The sequence below is a fragment of the Python bivittatus genome, unplaced genomic scaffold, assembly GCF_059951505.1.
Source record: "Python bivittatus isolate LINGU-HERP-01145 unplaced genomic scaffold, Pbiv_v1 ctg000020_np1212, whole genome shotgun sequence".
Lineage (NCBI taxonomy): Eukaryota > Metazoa > Chordata > Lepidosauria > Squamata > Pythonidae > Python > Python bivittatus.
In genome coordinates, this window is record NW_028277030.1 from 6,410,465 (window position 1) to 6,433,708 (window position 23,244).

At 39.4% G+C, this 23,244-nt stretch overlaps 1 protein-coding gene across 1 annotated transcript in view; it reads right to left on the reverse strand.

Annotated features, from left to right (window-relative positions):
* TFAP2D (transcription factor AP-2 delta) overlaps nucleotides 1-23,244 on the reverse strand; it is a 46,987-nt gene that overhangs the window by 1,509 nt on the left and 22,234 nt on the right. The window contains exons 4-7 of the mRNA XM_007435380.1: nucleotides 20,333-20,498; nucleotides 19,951-20,069; nucleotides 9,566-9,707; nucleotides 6,026-6,139 (exon numbers count right to left, since the gene is read on the reverse strand). Of these exons, the coding sequence (XP_007435442.1) occupies nucleotides 6,026-6,139; nucleotides 9,566-9,707; nucleotides 19,951-20,069; nucleotides 20,333-20,498 (541 nt within the window). The remainder of the gene's footprint in view (nucleotides 1-6,025; nucleotides 6,140-9,565; nucleotides 9,708-19,950; nucleotides 20,070-20,332; nucleotides 20,499-23,244) is intronic.

Consider the following 23,244-nt stretch of genomic DNA (forward strand, 5'->3'; position numbering starts at 1 on the left):
CATAGCCTCTACCTGTCTATCCAGTAGTAGCTGTGATTCCAAGAGGACCCAAAGTCATTGTCCTAATCCCTCAGTGCTTCCCCCTTGAGAGCTGACTCAGAATCTTGATGAAGTACCTCCATCTTACTTGGGTTCAATTTTAGTCTATTTTGTCCTTACAGCCTCCAGGCAAAATTTCCATAGCATCATCCATAAAGCCCAAGGTGGTGATATACAACTAGCATCAGTACACTGATGATATTGAACTGCTAGGTGACTCCCCCACCCCCAGTGGTTTTATGTAGATGTTAAATAATACCATGAAAAGACTAAATGCTTTGGCACCTATCATTGAGGGGCCACTGACTTTTTCTTCCCTGGAACTATCTGCTAAGGAAAAGAAGACTATAGAACCATGTCTTTAACCCCCAACCTTTGAAGGCAGTCCAGAAGGAGAACCTGGTCAATGGTATTTTCCACTTAAAATTCTAATAGGAGCAGAGAGATGCATTATCCAGATCCAAATCCTGACCAAGGTCATCCAATAGCATGACCATACCATTCCTTTCCCATGCCCAGACCTGAAGCCTGATGGAAAAGGGTCCAGATAATCTTCTCCTAGAGAACTCTGTAATTGGATTCCCAACACCGTCTCAACAACCTTTCCCAAAAGTGGGCAACTGTCATCAAAGATAGGTAGTCCTCGCTTAACAACCATTCATTTACTGACCGTTCGAAGTTACAATGGTGTGGTGGATTTATAGATGTGATTGCAGCAGAGAGCAAGGCTATCGGGAAGGAGAGGATGCATTCCAGGAAGGGAAAGGAGACAAAAGACAACACAGTCTGAAGGTGGAGTGTGGGAAGCATAAGAGGTTCAGGATAGCCACTCCCTAGAATCTCCCAGGCGTATCCACTAGTTGCAGTAGTATAGATTTAGTCTGGCAAGATTCTGTCTATTTGGTGTAAGCAAATAAAGGAACTTAACTCAACTGGACTGTTTTACTGTTGTTCTTGGGCTGGGCCTGACATCAATCCTCTTATGCTTCCCATTCCCAGAAGTCATTCTAGAGAACAATCTTTCTACTTCATCAGAGTTTACAGGCCCAACAGAATCCCAGATGACATAGCAAGATGTTGCCCCAGTCATCACACCACAGCCTGCCCCTGAACATCCAGGACTGTGCCTAATCTGCGCGACAAATGCACAAAATAGCCACAATGGCCAGGTGAGACACCAACCTGTTTACTTCTCCCTTAAAAGGAGCTGATAGCCCTAAGGAAGGCCATTGGCTGGCACCCCAGCCTAGATGTCTGCACTGTCACCTACAGGGAATGGACTGAAGGTATCCCAAATGTTGCGGTTTCCTGAGAGTCTTTTCAATTGTGGTGGACTAGAAATACGTCAAATAAATAAATCCTATCCTGCTTAAATGTGGCTTCATTGTATGATGCATATCTGCAGAATGTATGACACATTTCTGCAGTATCCAAGGGGTATTTCCTTAAAGATTTGTGGCCTCTTTTCCAGGCAACCACATGACAAGCCAGACGAGAAGTACCTGGTGGTCAGCAATACAGACATCTGCACTGCAGCCAGCCTTTCATGGATGAATCTAGGAAAAGCTTCCTAACCTGTCTCTCTTAGGACTACTAGGTTAGGGCTACAAACTGCCAGGTGACCATTCACTGTTAGTAAAGAGTTTGTGTTTTCCATAACTCTAGTGGTCATCCAGATTTGTGCAACCCAAATCTAGGAGCCCCAGGCTTTCTCCATGCAGAATAGTCTTGGAAATTGCTGCCAGCATTTCTTGAAACTGTCTGTGTTGACGGGCCATATTGGCTGGTATAGATTCAAATGAATGAGCCATTCTGGGCCACTATCATTCCTTTTATAGAAATAGCAAACTGATCACCACCTGATTCAGTTCTCCTGGGCAGAGAAGGCCTCGGATCCTCAAACACTGCCATTAGATATTATTTTAAAGAAAGCATTTCAAATGTTTGGTTACACTCAAAGGGTTCAATGAGCCAAGCAAGTTCTCAACCTAGCTTAAACGTCTACTCTTCTTGGATAAAACTATGATTAAATATAGATAAAGGTTTGAATGTAATGAACTCGGTTTGTTCATATTTGCCAAGAGTCTTCAGAGATCTTAAAAGGGAAAGGGAGGGGTGGTCAGGTCTACTGCCAGTCTTTTCTACTCATTATGCAGCTTATCAGACCTTGATGGGAGGGAAGCCTCTGTTATGTTTTAATAATATCCTTTCATTGTATGTCAAAGCAGCCAAACTGGCCTCAAGACTTGGACTCTTCCTTGACAGCATCCGCAAGGTATCTCACATCCTACCCCACCCTTCCACCCCCATCCCTCAAGGCTGGCACAGTTTTGTCTTACTGCAAAGGAAATACTTTCATTCTCCATGGAGAAGGGGGAGAAGAAGAGGAGGATGCCATCTGTCCACCTCCAGCTTCCAACAATGGCTAAGTCTGGATATCGCTAGCAGCAGAAGTTGCTATCAAATATTTACAACATACTGTGGCTGATGGATGATACTCAAAGATAGTCACATTTTTTCTGCTCTGCCCTGCTCATATGAAAAGCATCTGGCCCCAGGGATGGGCCATGTAATTTCCATGGAGTCTACCTGCACACCATAGAATATCTCAAAAGATAATTGCTGTGTTTCATCTCAGTCCTCAACTTTTGAGAAACAACTAGTATTCCATGGAGTTGATAAAATGGTGATCTACACTAAGCCATTCCGTTCTTTACAATAATGCATATGGGGTGACACCTTCGGATTTTTTTTTTTAATTGCAAATGCTTAAACAGCCATGCTTTCCTAACTTATGCATGGCCATTATTGTTTTCACTCATCACAGAGTAGTCCTCAGTTTACTCCTGAGGATTAATTACAATTAAACCAGCACTACATTTACTGTATCCATTGGAGCAGCATAGACACAAGAAAGGCCAACCTAAATGATGAGGAGGCTAGAACAGCTCCTTCTCGCCCTTGTACTTTTTAGCTTAGAGCAATGATGGGCAAAGAGAGAGACGATAAATTACCCAGGGCTAAATAACAAAAATGATGCGACATGGATGGAATTAAGTTTTTCTCCCTCTCTCACAAAATTTAGGATTTTCTACTGAAATTAGAGGCAGGGAATTTAAAGATTGATAAAAGGAAGTAGGAATGTGAACAATATGTATTAGAACTGTGAAATCTACTGCCAATCCCAGGTGATGGCTACTCATTAGGATGGCTTCAGAAGGGGGACTAGAAAAAATAATGGAAGACAGGGATCGCAAAAGCTAGTAGTGTGATGGAATGTATCTACAAAGAGGAGGGTGATGTGGGGGATAGAAGCAGAGAGCAAGGCTATCAGGAAGGAGGGGGTGCATTCCAGGAAGGGAGAGAAGACAAAAGACAACACAGTCCACAGGGGAAGCGTGAGAAGAGTAAGAGGTTCAGGATTGCCACTCCCTAGAATCTCCCAGGTTGTATCCACTAGTTGCAGTAGCATAGATTGGGTCTGGCAAGATTCTGTCTATAAGGTGTAAGCAAATAAAGGAATTTAACTCAACTGGACTGTTTCACAGTTGTTCTTTGGCTGGGCCTGACAAGTAGTCTTCTTTCAGAATCACAGACAGCATTCCTTAAATACTAGCTGCTAGGAAACCAAAATGGAGAAGGACTATCATCCCTCTTGTCCATACTTATCAGCTCCCTGAAAACATCTGATGAGCCATGCTGTGATGCAGCATGCAGACCAGATAGGCCAATGGCTTGATCCAGTAGGGCTCTTCTTTGGTTTTTAGGTTAGATAGTCTCCTGTTCATAGTGGGCAGCATAGACCTTTGCAAATGAGTGTGCAAGAATTTAGTTACTGTGAAAGCCTATGTGTTTAGAGAACAAAGTGTAGGTATCTTTTTTCAGGCATTTATCCTGACATTGGAGATAAAGTCACAGGGAACTGTGCAACCTTTCTTCTTGACATTCTCTTTGACAGAAGTAATACACAATTATTCAGTTAATTGTTTATTTAGCGCCTTTGAGTCAGTCTTGACTCCTGGCAATTACATGGACAAGTCCATGCAGCTTCTTGGCAGCATTTTTGGAAGAGATTTGCCAGTGCCTCTTTCCTAGGCTGAGAGACAGTGACTGGCCCAAAGTCATCCAGCAGACTTAGTACTGAAGGCAGAAATAGAACTCAAATGCCTTAATCACTAGACCAAACTCTGAATACACAATAGAACTAATCCCAAATGCAGTTCTGGGGGTTACATGGATGTTCACATGATACACATAATTTATGAACATTATGTATTTTAATAAGGCCATTATTACAAAGATGATATTAGGAGGATGAAGGGATTACTGGGGAGATTTGGCAACTGGAACCTATAATTATTCTTATAATATTCTACAGGCTCTTTGCTATTAGAGTAAACACATGAAATTCAATTAGATCAAGAAAAATTATATGTGTTCTACCGGTAGTGCTTATATTTCTATTTGTTTTGAAGACAACATTGTATATAATAATTGGGGGGAAACTTACATGCTATTATAAGATAAGGAGACCATATTCTATGTAGACTAAATTCAAAACTCTAGTACTTCTAGACTTTACAAAATAATGGCTAGGAAAATAAAGCCCATCTTTGCACTATAGATACTAGATCATGTTTCCAACCATGGTACTGTTCCACCATATTCATGTCACCGATATCTGGGAAAAGCTAAGCAACTTTCCCCAGGTGGTTCAACTTAGGCAAAACTGGAATGTATTTGACAGAGAATGCTCTTTAGTGACCTGCTTCCATAGGAAGTGACACCAGCTCTACTTCCTTTGTTCAAGAAGCTTTTAGTTCTGTTGAGGACCACTAGAGGGCACCTGACCGCTTATTTGCAGCAAAACTGCAGTCTGGGATTAAATAAATGATTTGGGCAATCTATTCCAATTAGCTTCTATTGCAGCTTTTCTCAGTCGTGTGATCTTCAGATGTGCCAGACTTAAAGTCCCATAATCCTTTTGGATGTTTCATCTCTTGAGTGCACCAACCTGGGGAAAGTTTCTCTACTGAATCCTATCCTATGTGAGTCTCAGGGCAAATTTCCATGCATGTGGGCTTTGTGTTCTCCAATAATCAAAACCCTCTGTATTCAACTAGACAATTTTTCATCAAAGCTCCATGCAAATTATGTAAAGAATACTGATTAATCAACTGATAAGATAAATGAAGAACCGATTTCTTTCACGGAACTTAAAATATAATAAAATTACTTCACACACAAATACAAACTTATTATTAAACCAATAAGGCATCTTCCGGCAGTAGAGGAAGCAGATAAGTAGAGGAACTTGAAAAGCATTCATGGTCCCAACCATTCTAAACAGGAAGACTTTAGTCATTTGGTGGAAGGTCCTGAACAATATTAGCTTCCCCCTGGATTGCTTCTCTCTGAAGTATTCTCTCGTTTTCTCATCTTTGTCTTGGAACAGGAAATGTGCAAGATGTCCCAAAGGTCTCCTTTGTCATATTCCAAAGAGCTATATCTGTTGTCAGCCTCTCAAAAAGGGTCCAGGTTTCCAGGAACCCACTGAACATTAGAAAGCAATGAAGAGTGCACTTCTGCGGTCTTCCATACTTAAACAATGAAAAGCTTACTCAGACAGCTTCATCCATATACCTGATCTAAGACCACCATACATATATTATTGATAATTGCTCAGTCTTATTAGATCTGTGACCTTCCTGGTGGCTTCTGCTGATTGGGGATTACAGATGTGGGCACATGCTGAGAACACAATGAAGATGCTAGAAGTTGGCACAACCTTTTTGCAGCACACCAGCTTACCACTCACTTTTATCAAAGGGCTTTTATAAAGTATAGTGGAAGCTAGTCAGTGATGGGGAAGATCTCCATATATACAACACATTGCATATTTCTGCACAGAGGAAGTACTCTTAACACTTCCAGAACTGATTTTTTTTTTTTAAGTGTCTCCACAAATAGATTTTGGAGGTCATACCTGAAATGTGTTAAATGTCTCTGAATATCCAGGTCTAATATTGGGGTAGGTCTTGAGGAGCCCAAAGGTGACCTGTCTTGGCTTAGCAGATCCTGGAATTCTTTACATATTTGCCTAGAATCAGAATGGATGCATACTCATTAAGGTTGCTTGCCATGTTCATTGAATAAATACTGTAAGTTTCATACTACATATGCTTCCCTCAGCACAATTATTCCACTATAAGGTATAACTAATACCATTTTATGTAAGCTTCTAGTACAAGAATGGATTACACTAGAGGCGGTTGCATGCTATATACTTAGCAGAGCAGCTGATTTCCTTCTTTTGTCAGTGATCAATAGAAAAAAAAACCTTAAATGTTAGGATCACTAACAAGGGTGTATCATTTGAAGCACCACCAAAGTATGCCCCTTCAAAAAATTAGGCAGATCCCCCTGAACCCTTCCAAAAGTGGCCACTGAACTGCCATTTTTTAATGTGCCAGAAGGCAGATTTTATTAAAAGAAGCGGGTAGGAGTCATATCAATCGTGCTGAACTAATCAGATTCAACCTGAAATAAATTTAAAGAAAAAGTTAGTTCTTGTCCTGGCCCTGCTCATTCATTGTCCTGGCTCCACTCACTTTTTGGTATGCATCCATCCGCCCCTGCTCTCCCCCCTCGCCACACCTGCTACTCAAAGGCCAGGTGGGACTTTTGGCTTGAAAAATATCATTCATAAATTGTAAGTCACTGGACGGAATACACCAGAACAGATTAACTGTCACTGTCCACACCCACTTCATGTGGAGGTATCAGAAACCACCAAGACTTCTCCTGCACACATTTGGATGACAATCTATATATTTCTGATGTGGCAAAGAACCTTCCTTGGCTTTTTAATATTTACCTCTTAAAGCTATATATTAAAGTGAAAAAAAAAAGCCTTTCAAATTAAATAGGCCCAGCACTACTTTAAAATGAAAGCAGAATATGCTTAGGTTTTATTATTCCCATTTTCCCTGTGACAAACTGTACATTCTGAAAAGCTGTAATGAACACCACTAGACTGAGTGAGCCTTCCTTCAGAGATAGCAGATTAGGCAAAGCTACCTCTCTCTTGGCAGAAAAGGCTCACTTTGAAATAATACACTGCCTCATATGCAGGTGCACAAATTGGCCAGCTTTGGTCTTAGTAAATGTTTTAAGATTCTGTTTGGTCATGGCAGTTTAATTGTTTTTTATGGCTCCTTTGGGAAGCTACAGAGCCCTTTATCACAAGGCCAGCTTGCCTCGGGTATGTTTATGCATTTTAGAACTTCTGATTGTAATGTCTGCGTGTGGCCTAATGAAAGGGGAGGCTTGTTTTCTGCCCCTTTAAGTCAGTTTGGTGATTTTTGGATCAGGGCATGCTGATATAGCCAAGGGGGATTCTTTGAAGAGGGGTTACACATCAAGTAGGAAAAAGGTTTCCCTTTCGAAGGACATAGAAAGCTTGCTACTTTCATGAAACCCTTTGATGCCATATGCATTCTTTGCAGTAACCTCCTTCTTGTCACTAGGCTTCAAGTCATGGCCATGGAGAAATACAAAGACATGCCTTAGTGGGCACGGCTGTTCTCTGTCCTTGGGTATAAGCACTTGCTTAGAACTGGTGCAATATACTGTAGGCAGCCTGATTCATAAACAAATTGGTCTGGGTATTTGTGTTTAAACCCTATACAGTCCCATAAGAATGCTTAAACCTAGTTTATGTCATATACCTTGAATGGTTTGTGGATCAGATTATACTCCTAACATTAGTTGTAAAGAAACTACTTTAAAGTCCCTGTTGCAAGCAGTGGAACTGCCTGAGTCATTTGTTCACATGCCAACAACATGACTTCAATCAATGCAACCCATATATTTCATCTACTGTACTGTGAAAAGGATGAATTGGAAGATCAAATACACCATACCATGTCCCATGATGTTGTACAAATATGAGAGATAAAATAATGATAAGAAGCCGTCTCGGGCATATTTATTTGAGTAAATTCTCACTGAACAATTTGATAATCTCTAGAACTGGGCTGAGAATTGTTAGTAAAATTTGCTTGTGCATCAGACAAGCTTAAGTTCAAATCCATGATTAATGTGATTTGATTTATTACTACATTATTACAGAAAGTATTATGAATGTTTTTTTTCTGAAGAATACCTTCTTAATTCCAGAATATCTGTGCACAGTTTATCAGTATTTCATAAACTGTTTGTCAAATGCTTAATTTACACAATAAGAATTCCACAGATACTAACCATCGATTTCCATGATAAATTACAAGAGCAAGTTGCTGCAGCAGCAGCTCAGCTCTCTGGTTTGTCCCTTAATGTCCTTGTTAACTGCAGAATCTAGAATTTGTTCACTTAACATGCTGGCATTAATGGTGTATCGTGTATCATTACAATTCAAAATGCTTTGTTCCAAGTTCAAAACAGCTGCTCCAATTTTACTAGAACTGTTTCAAATATTCCAGAGGTATTCCAAACACAAAGGAGGTTCAAACTCAAAACACTTTTGGAATGGTCAGAAGAGCATTGATGAGGGTAGGACAACCCATTCTGAACTTGAAACAACTTTTGTATTGGAAGTCTTTGAATCCCTAATTGACATATCTATGGTGAACTTTCTGAAGGTGTATTCTTACGTCATTCACACAGATTTTCTGGATAAATCTTCCCAAGAAAGAAAAAAATGGCTCTTTCTGATCCAGTTCTAATTAACTGTAACAGGATAATGATGATTTAAGAGCAAAGAGCCATCCATTCATCACTTGACTGTGATCCATCAGATGGTTGATGCTTCTAGGCATGATCTGCAAATATGTGAGGGAAAAAAAAGTCTAACTCTCTCTCAATTCTCCTTTGCCACCCAGTTAGCCTAGTGAAACAATAGAGGTATGACACTGGATGCAATTGTATTTTTTTCCATGAAAAGAAAAGCAAGAGAAAGAAAAGGAAGAGATTGATACATTTTACAGATAAGGAAAAGTACTCTCCCAGGTGATTCGGTATTTGACATTGTTGCATAGGCCTTCAACAAGATGTCTTTTGGCTGCCAATATGTTCTTAGAACTGAGCACAATCTTAGAATTCTTATTCTTGGAACTTAGAATTCTTATTCTTAGAACTTAGCACAGTCCTAGGAATATTTCTTTTTAAATAAATCTCAATCAGTTCAATGTGAATGGACTTATTAGTAACTGTGATCAGAATAGCCACCCCACAGATGCATACTTGCCTATATTAAGATAAATATCAAGCAATAAATGTTACTTTCTGTGTGCATCTATGTGGGCCTCAGGCCTGTACACAACACTTAAAAGAGCCAAAGTATGAATAGATTTTACCTTCTGCACTGCTATTTATTTATTTATTTATTTATTTATTTATTTATTTATTTGGTTTGTTGAGGCCACCCAACTCCATGAAGACTTGCCTTGGAGGCCCAGTATGGGGTTAAAAGGAATAGCTAGCTTTCAGACTAATGTGTGAGCAAAGCAGCATTTAAACAACTTACTTGGTTGCTAGGATCATTTTTTTCCTTGCTGTCTGTTCCTTCTGTTCCATGTGCTGCCTGGCAAGATGCTCCCCAACTGCCTTGGCTGGGAATTCGGTTTCACACGTGTAGCCAAAGTCCCTGGCCAAATGCAAAGCTTCTCCTGCAACCAAACCAAAGTAACTGTGATATATAAGTGGCTTTTTAAAAAGCTTGGTTAGTTAAAAAGGCTCTTGGTATTTGCCCAAGATGAATAATTCAAGAATGTCAGTGCCCATGAGAAGACAACCCACCTCCCCTTTCTAAAATTCATAAACAGAAAGAGGCAAGGAGGAAAACCAGCAGCAGTTCTGAACATTAGGAGGTTTCCCCTGAACAGAAAGAAATGGAGTTGATCTCTCAGCAGAATTATCTCTGCAGTTTCAGCTCTTCCAGTGCTACAGCTGGCTGGATTGAGAGCTGCTAGCCGAAACCTAAGAGAGGACTCTAATGGAAGTTGCCCACAGAGGAGGGTGAACCTCCCTCAATCCCCTCCCAGACAGAATATGATTTCTAATGTTCATTTAGTACCCCCCACCCCCAAGAATTAGCAACAATAATTCCGCCACAGGAGTCAAGCTTACAGTAGAAGTACAGTATTTTCCTATTACTTTCTATTACTTTTAAACACTTGTAAGTGCTTTGTGAGTCTGTGTGTTTTGTCATTGCTTTGTTTCCTTGGATCTTTCATGCATTATTCATGTGAAGGGTTTACACTGACCCAAGGGTCAACGGGACTGAGATGCTGGATGGTTTACTCAAGGTTGCTCCAGTGGCAATACCAAAAATAAATCCTCACCTCTGAAGCCAACTCTGAGCTACATGGCTTTCCTCATCCCATCATCCAAGTGTCAAGCATGCACCTCTATGCCTTGATAGTCTTCATGAAGAGTTGGAATCCTTTTGAAGGATTCTGGTTTTGAAGAAACCAATGCACATAGAGGTATACCAGTGTGAACATCAGGGAGTGGGTAAAGCAAATATATGTCACTGTTAGCTTGTCACCATTTCTTACTTATATAAATCTGATAAATTCAATTTTTCTCAATTTTTCATCTGTGTGATTTAAGTTCAGTTCACCATATTCAAGGTTTGTTTAAACATTTGTATTTGTTTTGGTGCATAGTTCCCCAAACAATGCGGTTTTCTTTGCATGTTTGCCTAATATGCCCAGTTCTTGTAAAATATTTTCTACCACAGTGTATGTGTTGATGTATTTGGACAGATTTCTATCTCACGTACATTTTTAATTGGCAGATTTCATGGGAAAATTCAGAAATGTGTGGATTTTTAAGGCTAGCGTAGCTCAAGAACTGAGTCATCAATGTGAAATTAGAGAAGTCTGTATCTGAATGCAAGACAAACACATTTTGATGTTATCTTGACACAGCAAGAGGTGTGTGGCCTTCTGATCCACTGACATATAAATAACATGTGAAAGAACTTTACTCAAGAAAAAAAAATTGACAGAACACTTAAACAACACACATTTGCTATTTTTAATGCTTGCTGAGATTGGGTTTATTTGATAAAACGGTGGTTATCTTGGGGAACTGCTGGTTCACAACCATCCCTCCTCCTCCTCCTCCTCCTCCTCCTCCTCCTCCTCCTCCTCCTCCTTCTCTTTTGGTTATGGGCCTGTGAGTACATGTGAGCTTTGTATGTACTGTACACATGAGCACATGGGTGAATGTAGTGGGGATATTTCCTTGTTTGATAACTTGACCTGGAACACTTCTGGTGTCTCATGTAACTTATGCCGTCTTCAACAAAGACTGTGATCCTATTTGAGAAAAGGATGATAGAGCATGCATTCCACCCAAAGTGCTAGAAGAATAAAATTTGGCTACAATGACTGGAAAGATGATTTATAATAACAAATAATTACAGTACAAGAACAGGAAAAAGAATGAGAAGCAGAATTGTTTTCTGATGTATTGCCATCCTAGCCAGAACTCATGGTTCCAGGGAAGCAGCCACATAAAGAAAGGACTGAGAGGTGAGCAGAAAAGACACAATGCCAGTCTTTAAAGCACAAATGGGAGGTAGACCTCTCCAAGAAAAAAGACTCTTCTTTGGTAAGGTGCAAGAGGGCAGTGGTTGACAATGGTGATGAGTGAATAGCACATCCTGATTTGTGCAGAAAAATGGCATTCTTTATAGAGTTAGGGGAGACCCCAGCTCTGGGGCAAAAAATAGAACAAATGGAAGTTCCACAGTTTCAGAAACTCTTCCATGAAAGCCCATTTTCAGGCCAGGTGGGGCAAGAAAAAATGCAGTGAGTTCAGAGGTGGATTCTTTTAGCCAGGAATGACAAAAAATGTGGAAACACGTTGTCTATCCTACCCACTGTCAAGTCCACGATGTCCAACTCTCAGTTATGAAGCATTCTCACGCAACCAGGCTTGGGTCAGATAAATACTTCTTTATTAAGAGGTACATGTAGCTTGTAAACAGAACATTGCTAAAACTAACACCTTGGGTAAACCTCCCTCTATTTATCCCCCCTCCCCTTATTGCCTGGTGTCCTGACTCCTCTTCACCTGTTGTTGACCTCTCTCCTTCCTCCCCGAGCTTCTTCCTGGTTCTTTGGGCCCCAGCTGCCTGGCGGCAATCAAGCCAGTCTAAATTACCCATATATGGTTAAGCTGCTTCCCAACTCCCCTTACAACCATTAACAGCCACCCCCCCCCCCCCATTTACAAGTGGCAGAAACAAATCAATCCAACTCCCAACGAATGCAATACAATGGAAAACAACAACAGTTGGGTGATGCAGGTTCTGACACCCACTCTGCCAATAGGTAAAACCCAAGGGGGGACAAACCAAGGCATCCATGGAAAGAATTCCTTTTGTCTCCCTTTCCATTTTCTAGAATTGCTATGGACATTGCCAGTCCCTTGCCAAAGTCAGCAAAAGGAAATCAGTCTAGCCTTGTAATTTCTGATTATGCTACGAGATACCCTGAGGCAATTCCCGTCTGCAGTTACTGCAAAAGTCATTGCCAATGAGTTGCTTAAACTGTTCAGTAGAGTGGGTGTACCTAATGAGATTTTCACAGATCAAGCCCCAAACTTCCAATTTGCTTTGCTAAAGCATTTATATATAGCACTGGGGATATCTGGCAGGAGAACCCACAGACAGATGGATTAACCAAATGATTAAATCAGACTCTGAAGAACATGTTAAAGAAATCTGCTCAGGATGACTCAAGCATTGGAATGTGTGCCTTCCCTGTATATATTTTTGTATATAGAGAAGAGGAAGAAGATTTCCACAGGAATCAGCCCTTTTGAGTTGCTGTATGGAAAACAACCAAGAACAGTCATAGATGTGGTGAAGGACAGTTGGACTAATAAAGTTCCTGGCTGACGATGTTCTCACTCAAAGGGAAAACTGCAGAAACACAGTGAGAAGACACAGAACATCCAAAACTAGGGCCAAATATGTGAAATGTAGGTATGATATAAAAGCCAGAAACAAATCACTAGAGGTGACAGATAAAGTGTTGCTTCTGTTGCCTACCAGGAATGCAAACTGCAATCCATAAAGTAGAACCCATCAACTGCAAAACAGACTTATAGGTGGAGAAACCATGGTCTGTCATGTCAGCCAGTGGGTTGAGAGAAAGCAGCCAAGTCTAGAATTGGGAGCTCACTGATTAGATTATTCAGCAGAGCAAGTATAGAGCTGTTTGTCACACACCCACACATACAGAATGCATTGAGACATATGTATACCTCAGCTTATGTTCACAACAAAAAAACACTTTTAGAAATCTTCAAAGAAATTTTTACAAACAAGCCAGGCACAACTACATTAGTAGAGCACAGAACCAGAGATAAACAGAAACCTTATCACATTCCAGAGACACACTGAAGAAAGAACAAAATATGTTCTTGAACCATCTCATAGTAAAATGGTTTTCACCTGCAGTGTTAGTTCCTAAGAAAAAGGAAGAGATTAGATTTTGGGTAGACCTAAGACTTCTTAATCAAGTAACCAAGATTGATAGTTACCCTGTCCCAAGAGTAGATGACCTACTAGATGAGTTAAGAGTGGAAAAAGACTTATTTACTTTGGATTTAAGTAAAGGAGGAGCTTCTGGTGTAGAAATGGTGAACTGACATCTCATGGACAGTGAGAGACATTATGATTGAAAATGGCAGCTGGATGCTAGATCCGGACTGCCAAAATTTCTCCAGAGAAAGGAGAGAATGAGATTGCCCATACATACTCTGGACAGCTGTTTTTTGTGAGCTGATGGCAGAAATTTGATGTTTTTGCAGTCAGCTTGCAAACAGCTGGGAGCCATGGAATTCCATTGAGCTCACAGCTGTCAGTGTAGCCTCTATGGACTCAAAGTTCGACCAAACCTTACTTCTTAATCACTTTGGATTTTACTTTTTTTCTATTGCTTTTTAAAGATTGAGAACCTTCAAAACTGCATATTGGATCGTATTCACTGGGTGAGTTTTTCTTCAAGCCTCTAAGAAGTTTGAATTACAATTTTAAGGTCTGGCAACACACACACACACACACACACACACACACACACACATACACACATACAGTATGCATGTGTGTGTGTGTGTGTGTGTATATATATATATATGTGTGTGTGTGTGTGTGTGTATATGTATATATATGTGTGTGTGTATGTATATATATATATATATAAAAAAAATATACAGATAAATGGTGATTACAGTGTTGATTTTAGACAGTTTTAAATGGATTAAGGGTCCAGATGGACTTGTATTAATACTTTGAAATTAACTATAAGAATCCTTCCTATAGGAAACTTTCTATGTTTACATCTGGGGGAAAAAACCCTGATCAGATGACTTTGAAGGTTGGTCACTAGAGGGCACCAGAGAGAAATAAATACATTAATGGATCCAATGAGAGAGATCTATGACTATTAGGCTCAGAAAATATTTTTAAAGTTATCCACTATGATACAAAACCTAGATGGTGTCATTGAAGAGGAACAAGTTGCATGGAATAAAACTGAAATCAATCTGAATGTGGATTTAAAAATGACAGCTTATAAGAAAGAGATGGAAAAACATGAAATAATGGATACACAGAAAGATGAAATTTTGGATATATAAATGAAACTGGCTGATGACCTAATAATTAAAAAAGGCATACAAATACTAAACCAGAAGAGTGATGTGGATAACCTCTTTATATTGGATTTACAAAAGAGACTTGTTGAAGTTGTCAACGAATTCTTGAAAAGAGACAGTGAGAATATGAACAGTGACATGGATAACCTTTTTATACTGAATTTACAAAATGAGTTTGTTAAAGGTGCCAACAATTTTGGGAGAAGAGACAAAGAGAGCATCAGCTTTATTAGGTAGACCACATAGGAAACATGAGCAGATAAGCTAATTCTACTTATTGTAAAGCTACATTAGCAGAATCTTGCAAATCTGAAACTACAATTATCCCACTGTCTCCTTTAAAGCCCAAGAAACTAGGGAAGGTCCCTTCTGAGCCTCTTGCCCCACCTACTATCCAGCTGTGGGTTATCCTATCTCTTATCTAACTGTTCCATAGGCAGCAGCATTTCACCCTATCTCCCAAGGCCTTTCCCACATACCATTACAGAGAGCATGGAAAGAAAGCAAATGTTAGGATATTATTTGAGGGGACTAAAGATTGTCAGAAGAAAGGGGAAAGAATGCAAAGCCAGTTTATTTGATCAAGGCTAAAATAAATGGGTTGCTATCTTTGGTAATGTTGAATGAAATTTTCTGACTAGGACTGGATGACGATAACTTTAAAGGTTTTGTTTATTTGAAGAGATGAGATAGGGAGGATTTGTTTAAATAGAAAATGAGATATAAATGTAAAAGGAAGGATTCAAAGTGGGATTATTGGATATAGTTTGTAATAGTTATGTTGTTATTTTTGATAACCCTTAATGGAGTTTTGCTGATTAAGATGGAGTGATGAGTTTTTAAAGATTTATTTATAGACAATGGGGTGAGATATGGGATGAAGAGATGGTTGGTTTTATTCTAAGAGACGGTGATAAGTTGTTAATGTTGATTATACTTGCTGGGGATGAAGGGAGAGGTTTCTTCTATTTTCTTTTTTTCTTTTTCTGCACTTTTTAATTTTCAATTTATTTTTTCTTTATTTTCTTTCTTTTTATATATTTTTATCCCATGTAGATTTTATTAGTTTTATTTGTATAATATAATCTTTAATAAAATTATTATAACAGATTTAAGTAAGGGCTACTGGCAAATTCCTCTCAAGGAAACTCCCAAAGTGAAAACAGCCTTTTCTGTATAGGTAGTCCTTGTTTAAAGATCACAACTGGGGCTCACAACTCGGTCATTAAGCAAAACAGTCACTAAGTGAAATTGCAACTGCACATGTGATCTCACTTCAGTTTCGTTTGCCTTACAGGCCTTCAAAGATCATAAATGCGAGGAATGGTTGCAAAGTTACATTTTCATCACTGTCATAACTGCAAACTGTTGCTGTATGAAGCAGTCACTAAACAAGGACTACCTGTACTTCAAGGACTGTCTGCAATAGAACTCCTACAACTTTCAGAGACCAAATACTTCTGGGCCAGGGAAAATACTATGAACCATATTTGGATGATATTGTTATTTACTGCAAAAGAACATGAGGAACAATTGAAGGATGTTATTTCTAATCTTAAAGCAGCCAATTTAACTATCAACCTAGCTAAATGTCATCTGGGGTTTTCACCATGCGGTCATCTGGTCTTACTTAGGAGTCCTTGGTGCTCTCTGAGTTTGGTTGTTTGCTTGCATACTTCATTACCCAACTCTGTAAGATCATCAATGTGAGTGAGTGTGAGGTTTGCTTCCTGTTTATATACAGTAGCTTGCCCTGCCAGTGTTGGTGGGGGTGTGGTTTTCTCCTTCATAGTTCCTTGATTAGAATACTGTTTTCTGCTTGATTGCTTGTCTAGTGTTAATCTCTGCTTATCTGGGTGTTGGCTGCTGGGGAGGTTGTGTTCTGGTCTTTTTGTTTCCTTCTTAGCTTTTTTATTGTCTCTTTTGAATGATGTGTAGATATCGTTTATTTCTATGTGTCTATTGATGGCTGCTGTCTTTCTTAGGTTACATCACTGGCTTGATATCTTACTTAAGTTATATCATTGATTAGGAAGAAGTTAAGATGGAAGAGCAGAAAGTGCAACCTGTTCAACAGAAATAACCTCCAACCTCTGGATGAGGTATTAATCCATCCAGAGATTTTGGGTTGTCTGGATGATTAATACCTCATTTTTTCTATCAAAGCAGGGATGTTTATGGTGTGTGTATGTAGAGTCAATGGCATCAAAACGGTGGATGCAACTAAGTGATCAAACCCCTGCCTCTTTTATGTTTGTGGGTGATGCATATGGCCCACCTTAAAAGGGGGAGGCTCATCAATTACCCAGTTGCACCCGCTATTTTGACATTGGATACCCTTGCCACAAAGCAAAATCTCTCAAGATTTAATCAGGAGGCAGGTCAATAAAGTTCACTGAACTCCTGATTGTGAAAAGGCATTTCGAGAGTTAAAAAGAATTTTGTGTAGGCATCCTGTGTTAAGAGGGAACCTTTCCTTTGTTTTGCACACTGATGCTTCTGATGTGAGGCTGACAGCAGTGTTAATGCAATAATTTTAAAATGAGGTACATTGAACACTTTATCTTTCAAAAAGCTCTTACCAAGGGAAAAGGGGTGTGTGGGATGAAAAATTCACAGCAGCCACAGACCGCCAACTTCAACTTTGGTTAGAAAGGATGAAATACTCTAACAGAGGAGTGGCAAACTGATATTTGGTACTGCAACCATATAAATTTGTTCTGTTGCATTATCCAGGAAAACAGCACCAAGTTGCTTATTTCCTGTCTAGATAGGGAACTGACCCAGAGATTGCTATCTGTAACACAGGTACAGTGGATGAAGGCCTCAGAAAAATGAATCTTCCCCAGAGCTTTTCTACAAAGGAGGAAGCTATATGATGTGCTTCCATGTGCTAAGGCTGCTTCCTGGCTCATCATGACTCATACTTTCAGGTAACACTTTGTGCTGGAATGGAGATAGTGGTCAGCAACTAGGATGGATTTAGGCATCTCTGACTATTGATTTATAGTTTTAATAAAAAAAATGTGTTGAAGGTTTGTTAAGTCGAGGGAAAATCTGGAGAAGTTTGCTGAAGATAGTTGTTGGGCATGATCTGGAAAAGAGTGCTGAAGTTCTAAAGAGGATGATGACGGCAGGATATGGTCTACTCTGTGCAGATGATCCCTCAGGGATTGTAAAGGAAGAAAATCTAACTATTTTACCACCACAGGAAAAGTCAGCTAATAACCCAACAAATGATTTTGCCTTGAAGGGTAAAATGCAAATGGCAAATCTGTATTATCAAAGGTTGGGAGAAGGGAGGAATTCATAATGGAATCCAGTGTAGTTAGTTAAGCTTACCAAGTGAGGTTAGGGGAACAAGACCGCTTTGTTGCCTATTTAATAACTTCCTTAATGAAACGATACAAAAATCTGAAGTCATGCATTAAATTTTCTATCAAATCCTGAGAGCCCACATCAGCCACAATCTGATTTGTGGAGAAGGCTGAAACATCAAGACACTTTCTCCTAAGCCATGGATTTATTCCATCCCCTTCTGTCCTCTGTTGTAATACCTAACCTCTGAGGTTATTCCTTCATCCTGAAGGAAGATGAAGAAGATGATGGAGAAACACAAGGCTCCCTTCTCTACACTCTATCCATCCTCCTGCACAACTAGAGCTGCAAAAGTGCTGAACACTATGCAAGGAAAATCTAGGAAGATTGGTGTAGGAACACACAAGGGGGCATTCTCTGAGGACCCTTGGCTTTGGTTTTCACTCCAGATTGAAGGAGCCTCCATCTTGAGAGGCCAAGGAGAATTTCCTGTGATTCCTTGGATCTGCCCAGAAGAGTCTCTCAAGGTAGACAACCTAGTGGGATATTATCTGCCTCAATTCATCATAGCAACTGTCATTTTCAATCATGCAAACACTTTCTGGTCAACAGTCAAACAATATGGGAAAGCACATTTATTCAGCCTTGGCTAGAGTTGTAAATAAGACAACTTGTGTCCCAGATTGTAACAAAAGTAAGGAACAAGAGCACTGTAGCTCTTTCAGGAATCTGAAGTATGTGAGAGATACTATGAGCAATTTCAATATGTCTGTTAGCTGAATGGAAGGTTTGTTCATCTACTGCTAGTTCTATTTTTGTCTAATCAGATTCACAAACAGCTGATCAAATCCTGAATCCAAGCATCTTTGGGAAGAATAAGCATGACTCAACATTATTTAAACTATTTTCTAACTGAACATTCAGGCTATTCTGGTGGCACATGGAGTTATGTGTCTGGCCTTACTGCCAGTCTCCCAGTTTGAACCTTGGCACTTTGCAAATCCCTGCTAGTTTTCTGCTTCCACAGATGGAGCCAAACATTAAGCTGGACCAAGTCACCAATGGGACTTTTCCTGCTTGAAGTGGAAAGTCATGCCTCACTGGAAGAATGCAGGCTTGCTAGCAGAAACTTTTCAATTCAGTCCTCAAATGCTGAGTTATATGGATAAATGGAATGATCCATGTGAGGCAGCTTTCTATCTTTCTAGCTTAAAATAGCTTAAAATAGCAGGTTGATGCCTTGGTGAGGGACTGAAAAAAATGCATGCTATCTTACTGAAACAAAAGCTATCCTTACTGCTAGGACGAAATATCATCTTTGAATTTTTCTTCTTCTACTGCTCTTATAAGAATAACACATTGGTATCTAAATAGTCTTTCTCATACATAAGTTAACTGATAACCCCACTAATAAAAAATGGATAATATTGTTTAACTTGCTAAAACATAATCTGATTGAGTGTTAATTTTTGTGTGTGTTTGAAGCCTTATTTTGCAGGCTGATCATTGGTTTATTCCTATTTATTGCTTTTCACTTGATACTGTAAATGTAGAAATGTGTCAACAATGTGTCACAACAACTCATTTTGTTCAATTAACTTTTGCAATTGAGTGCATCCTGCTAAGGATCTATAATGAATGCAGTGCGACTCCATTAGTTTTCAAATTTCTCTTTCTTTCTCCCTCTACTCCATTCTCTCTCCAATCATTTCTCTACCTTACATCAAAATTTAGAGGTGAGTTGCCATGGGAATCTTCAGGAATCATGCCACTTATATTAACATTCCTGTTTTTACAGTCATTGTCTATGTGATTTTTAAGAGCCTTCTCTTTTGTTTCAGGGTACTCAGAAGTATAGCCCAGGTGCAGAATGCAAAAAGTCTATATTTACATCACAGTTATAATAAATCCTACCTTCCACCAAGGATGTCAAGAGGGTGACATTGGCTGCTTTTCTCCTTCCTGCAGGCAGATTGAGGCCCAGTCTGTCCAATTTCTCTCTTAAACACCGCCCTCCATTCTTGGATTTTGCTCTGTCAGGAAAGAAGCGTGGAGGAGGATGAAGACATCACTTCCCTTTATCTTTGCCGGCGTTTGTTTTCAATTATTTGATTATTTACAAATATCCCCAAGCTCTGCTTAACAGCTGCATGTTCCCAGTTTGCAACTAAATAACTTGTCTTATACAAGAATAATTAAAATAAAACAATAGCAAAGGATGTGGATGCTCTTCTTCCCTTCTCTGATATATAGATCTTTATGCTCCCTGATGCACTTTGACTTTGCTTTTTCTTACCTTCTCAAAATCCCTCCCAAAAGAGAGGCATTGAGGCATTCTGGTGGAGACAAACGTCTTTTCACTTCTGCAATGGTCACTTTGTATTTGGAAGTGGAGCTGAGTAAGGATAAGCGACCAGGAACTGAGCAAAAGAGATCTGTGGGATTAACAACACATGTACCACCTGAAATGTAGACATAAAGTACATCAGAAGAGGTTCAGCCCAAGAGTTTGCCAGCTAAAATGTTACTGATCACACTGAAGTCTTTGGCAGTTTTATCCCTTTCAAAAGCACATCTCAAGAGCAGAACATTTGGGACATTTTTAAAGTACAGAAGTAATTCACGATTCATAAATAGACACACAATTTAAGCTTGTGGTGGGGAGCTTTATTTCTTTTATGGTGCGTCCCTACAAAGGGAAACCACACTTGTAGGCTTCTGTCTAGAATAGCTGCTGGTATCAGAGGAAGGGAAGAGGTGCGGGGTGGGAAGAGAGGCCTAGCATATTGCAATGTCCACAGCAAATTGCAATTATGCCCACATGTTGCTATATGCACAGTGATGCCATAATCCAAATGCTGCCATTATAATTCTTCTATCCTAATGGCTGGTGCAAGCCCCTAAACTGTGGGATGATGTCATCACACTGTGTTGTTATTTGCTTACTTCCACATCAGCCATGGAACTAAGTTTCCATATGGCTGTTTCAAGGCTAAGACACACAAATCCATGGTCCTTTAGATTAAAGAGGGCAGTCAGTACCTCAATCCATATATCCATTCCAGTCCTGTCTTAGCCAGCTAGGTGACCTTGACTCAGTCTCTTTCAGCCCTAGGAAGAAGGCAAAGGCAAACCACTTCCAAAAATCTTGTCCAGGCAGCTGCCAGGAGTCAAGACTGATTTAAAGGTCCATCATCTCCATCTCCATCCCTATCTGTGTCTCTGTCCCTATTGTGCATTTGCACTCAGGAATAGCCTCCTTCTGAACATTCAATCCATTTTGCTGACATTCTGTAAGCTCTTAAAAACTGAGCTATTTCAGAGAACCTTTGGGATATGAAGCGTCTCCACTGGGTTATTGGTTTGGATGTGTATGGTGTTGGTTGGATCAGTTTTATCTTGTTTGATTTTGTTTTGATGTATTATACATAGATATCTCATTGCTGCTGAGAGTCTTTTTTTACTGTGGTGGGTATAAATCTAATAAATAAAGAAATAAAACTTGTTATCATTGTTAAAAAAGATTAACTTCAGATAACGTTAGGATCTATAAATGGATCCTATCAATGGCCTAGATGATACCATCCACCCTTCTAGATTGAATACGTTACTTGCCCCAAGTCTTAGCTGTAAAGAACAGTTATATCCTAAAATACCAATATCATGAGAAAGATCACAGAAACACACAACTGATGGCTGCCTCCTCTCTTTGCATGACATCACTGACTTAAGAGAAGATAAGCAATTACATTATTATTTATCTGTTCACTTCATTTTGCATCCCATCCTCCATAAAAAAAGGTGACAAAAAAATTAAAAACTAAAATTAAAATACCATGAAGGATAGTAAAAATTAATAAAATGAACACCAGTGAAACCAAAATCACATTTGCTATCATAGTTTTTAACTAATCATGAAAGCTGAATCAAAGATTGGCTCATTGGATCAATGGAATTGATCACTTGCATATTTCTTCACAGAAAGAATTCCACATTTGGGGCATCACCATAGAAAAAGCCTTGTTATATATCACTCACTTTATGTATTTTGTTTATTTCATTACGTGTCCTTTAAAATATTTTAATATGTATTTTTCTTAATTCTTTTAACCAATTGTTTTAATTGTAGCCTGCTTCGAGATTTCTTTTAATAGGAAGTGGTATAGAACGGCTTCATATAATTCATAATTCCCATCATGCTATTCCCTTTTGGAGTAAGCAATATTATACAAAGCAGAGAAAAAGAATGACAAGTAATACGATAAAGAAGTTAAAGGCAAAAGAGAAGAGAAAATAAAATCTACCTAAATCCAATTTACACCAGCACCACTCATTATACCTCTCCATAGCTTTCTATCCTTGTAAGCCATCCTTGCTTCGCCATCTCCGTAAATCAATTCATACAGTGCCTTTTGTTTTCTAAACTTCTCATCTCTCTCTTTTTAATCCCTTCAACTTCATCTAACCATGGCTTTCTCAGTCTTCCCTTCCTCTTGACCAATTCAACTGGTGCAGCATGCAGCAGCACAGGTAGTAAATGACATTGGTTACTCAGGGCATGTAATGCCACTACTCCATGAGCTGCATTGTTTGCTGGTGTGCTTTCAGGTTCAATTCAAGATCACCCTTAAAGCCCTTCGTGTATTGGGACTGTCTCTCCCTGGTTGTTTCTACCCATCCAGTCCAGTCTGGCAGGATGGGCTTTGGGTCTTGTCAGCTGGCAGGGCCCAGAAGGCGTGCCTTGTCTGCCGTAGCATCTGCGCTATTGAACATTCTCCCTCCAGAGATCAGGATGGCCCCAACCCTACTGGCCTTTTGTAAGGCCCTGAAGATCTGGCCCTGTGTCTGGGCCTGGGGCCCTGAATGTATGCAGGGACCCATTTTTTGGTTGTGCTAGTGATTATGGGAAATGATATTTTCTTGGCTGCTATTTTACTTTTTGTATTGGTATAACTGTTTTTATTATATTTGATTTTATTCGCCACCTAGAGCCACTTGTTGAGATGGGCAGCTATATAAATTGAATACATAAATAAATTCACTCTTCCTTCATTATTTGTCTGTGATACAATCCTCATTTCTTTTTGCTACATGATCAAATCACTTGATCATACTTTATTCAGTTTTGCATCTGGACCACATTCTTTCACATACATTCATTTCTCAGCCTCTCTCTTCTTTTTGTACTATTCATCCTTCTTAAGTAAC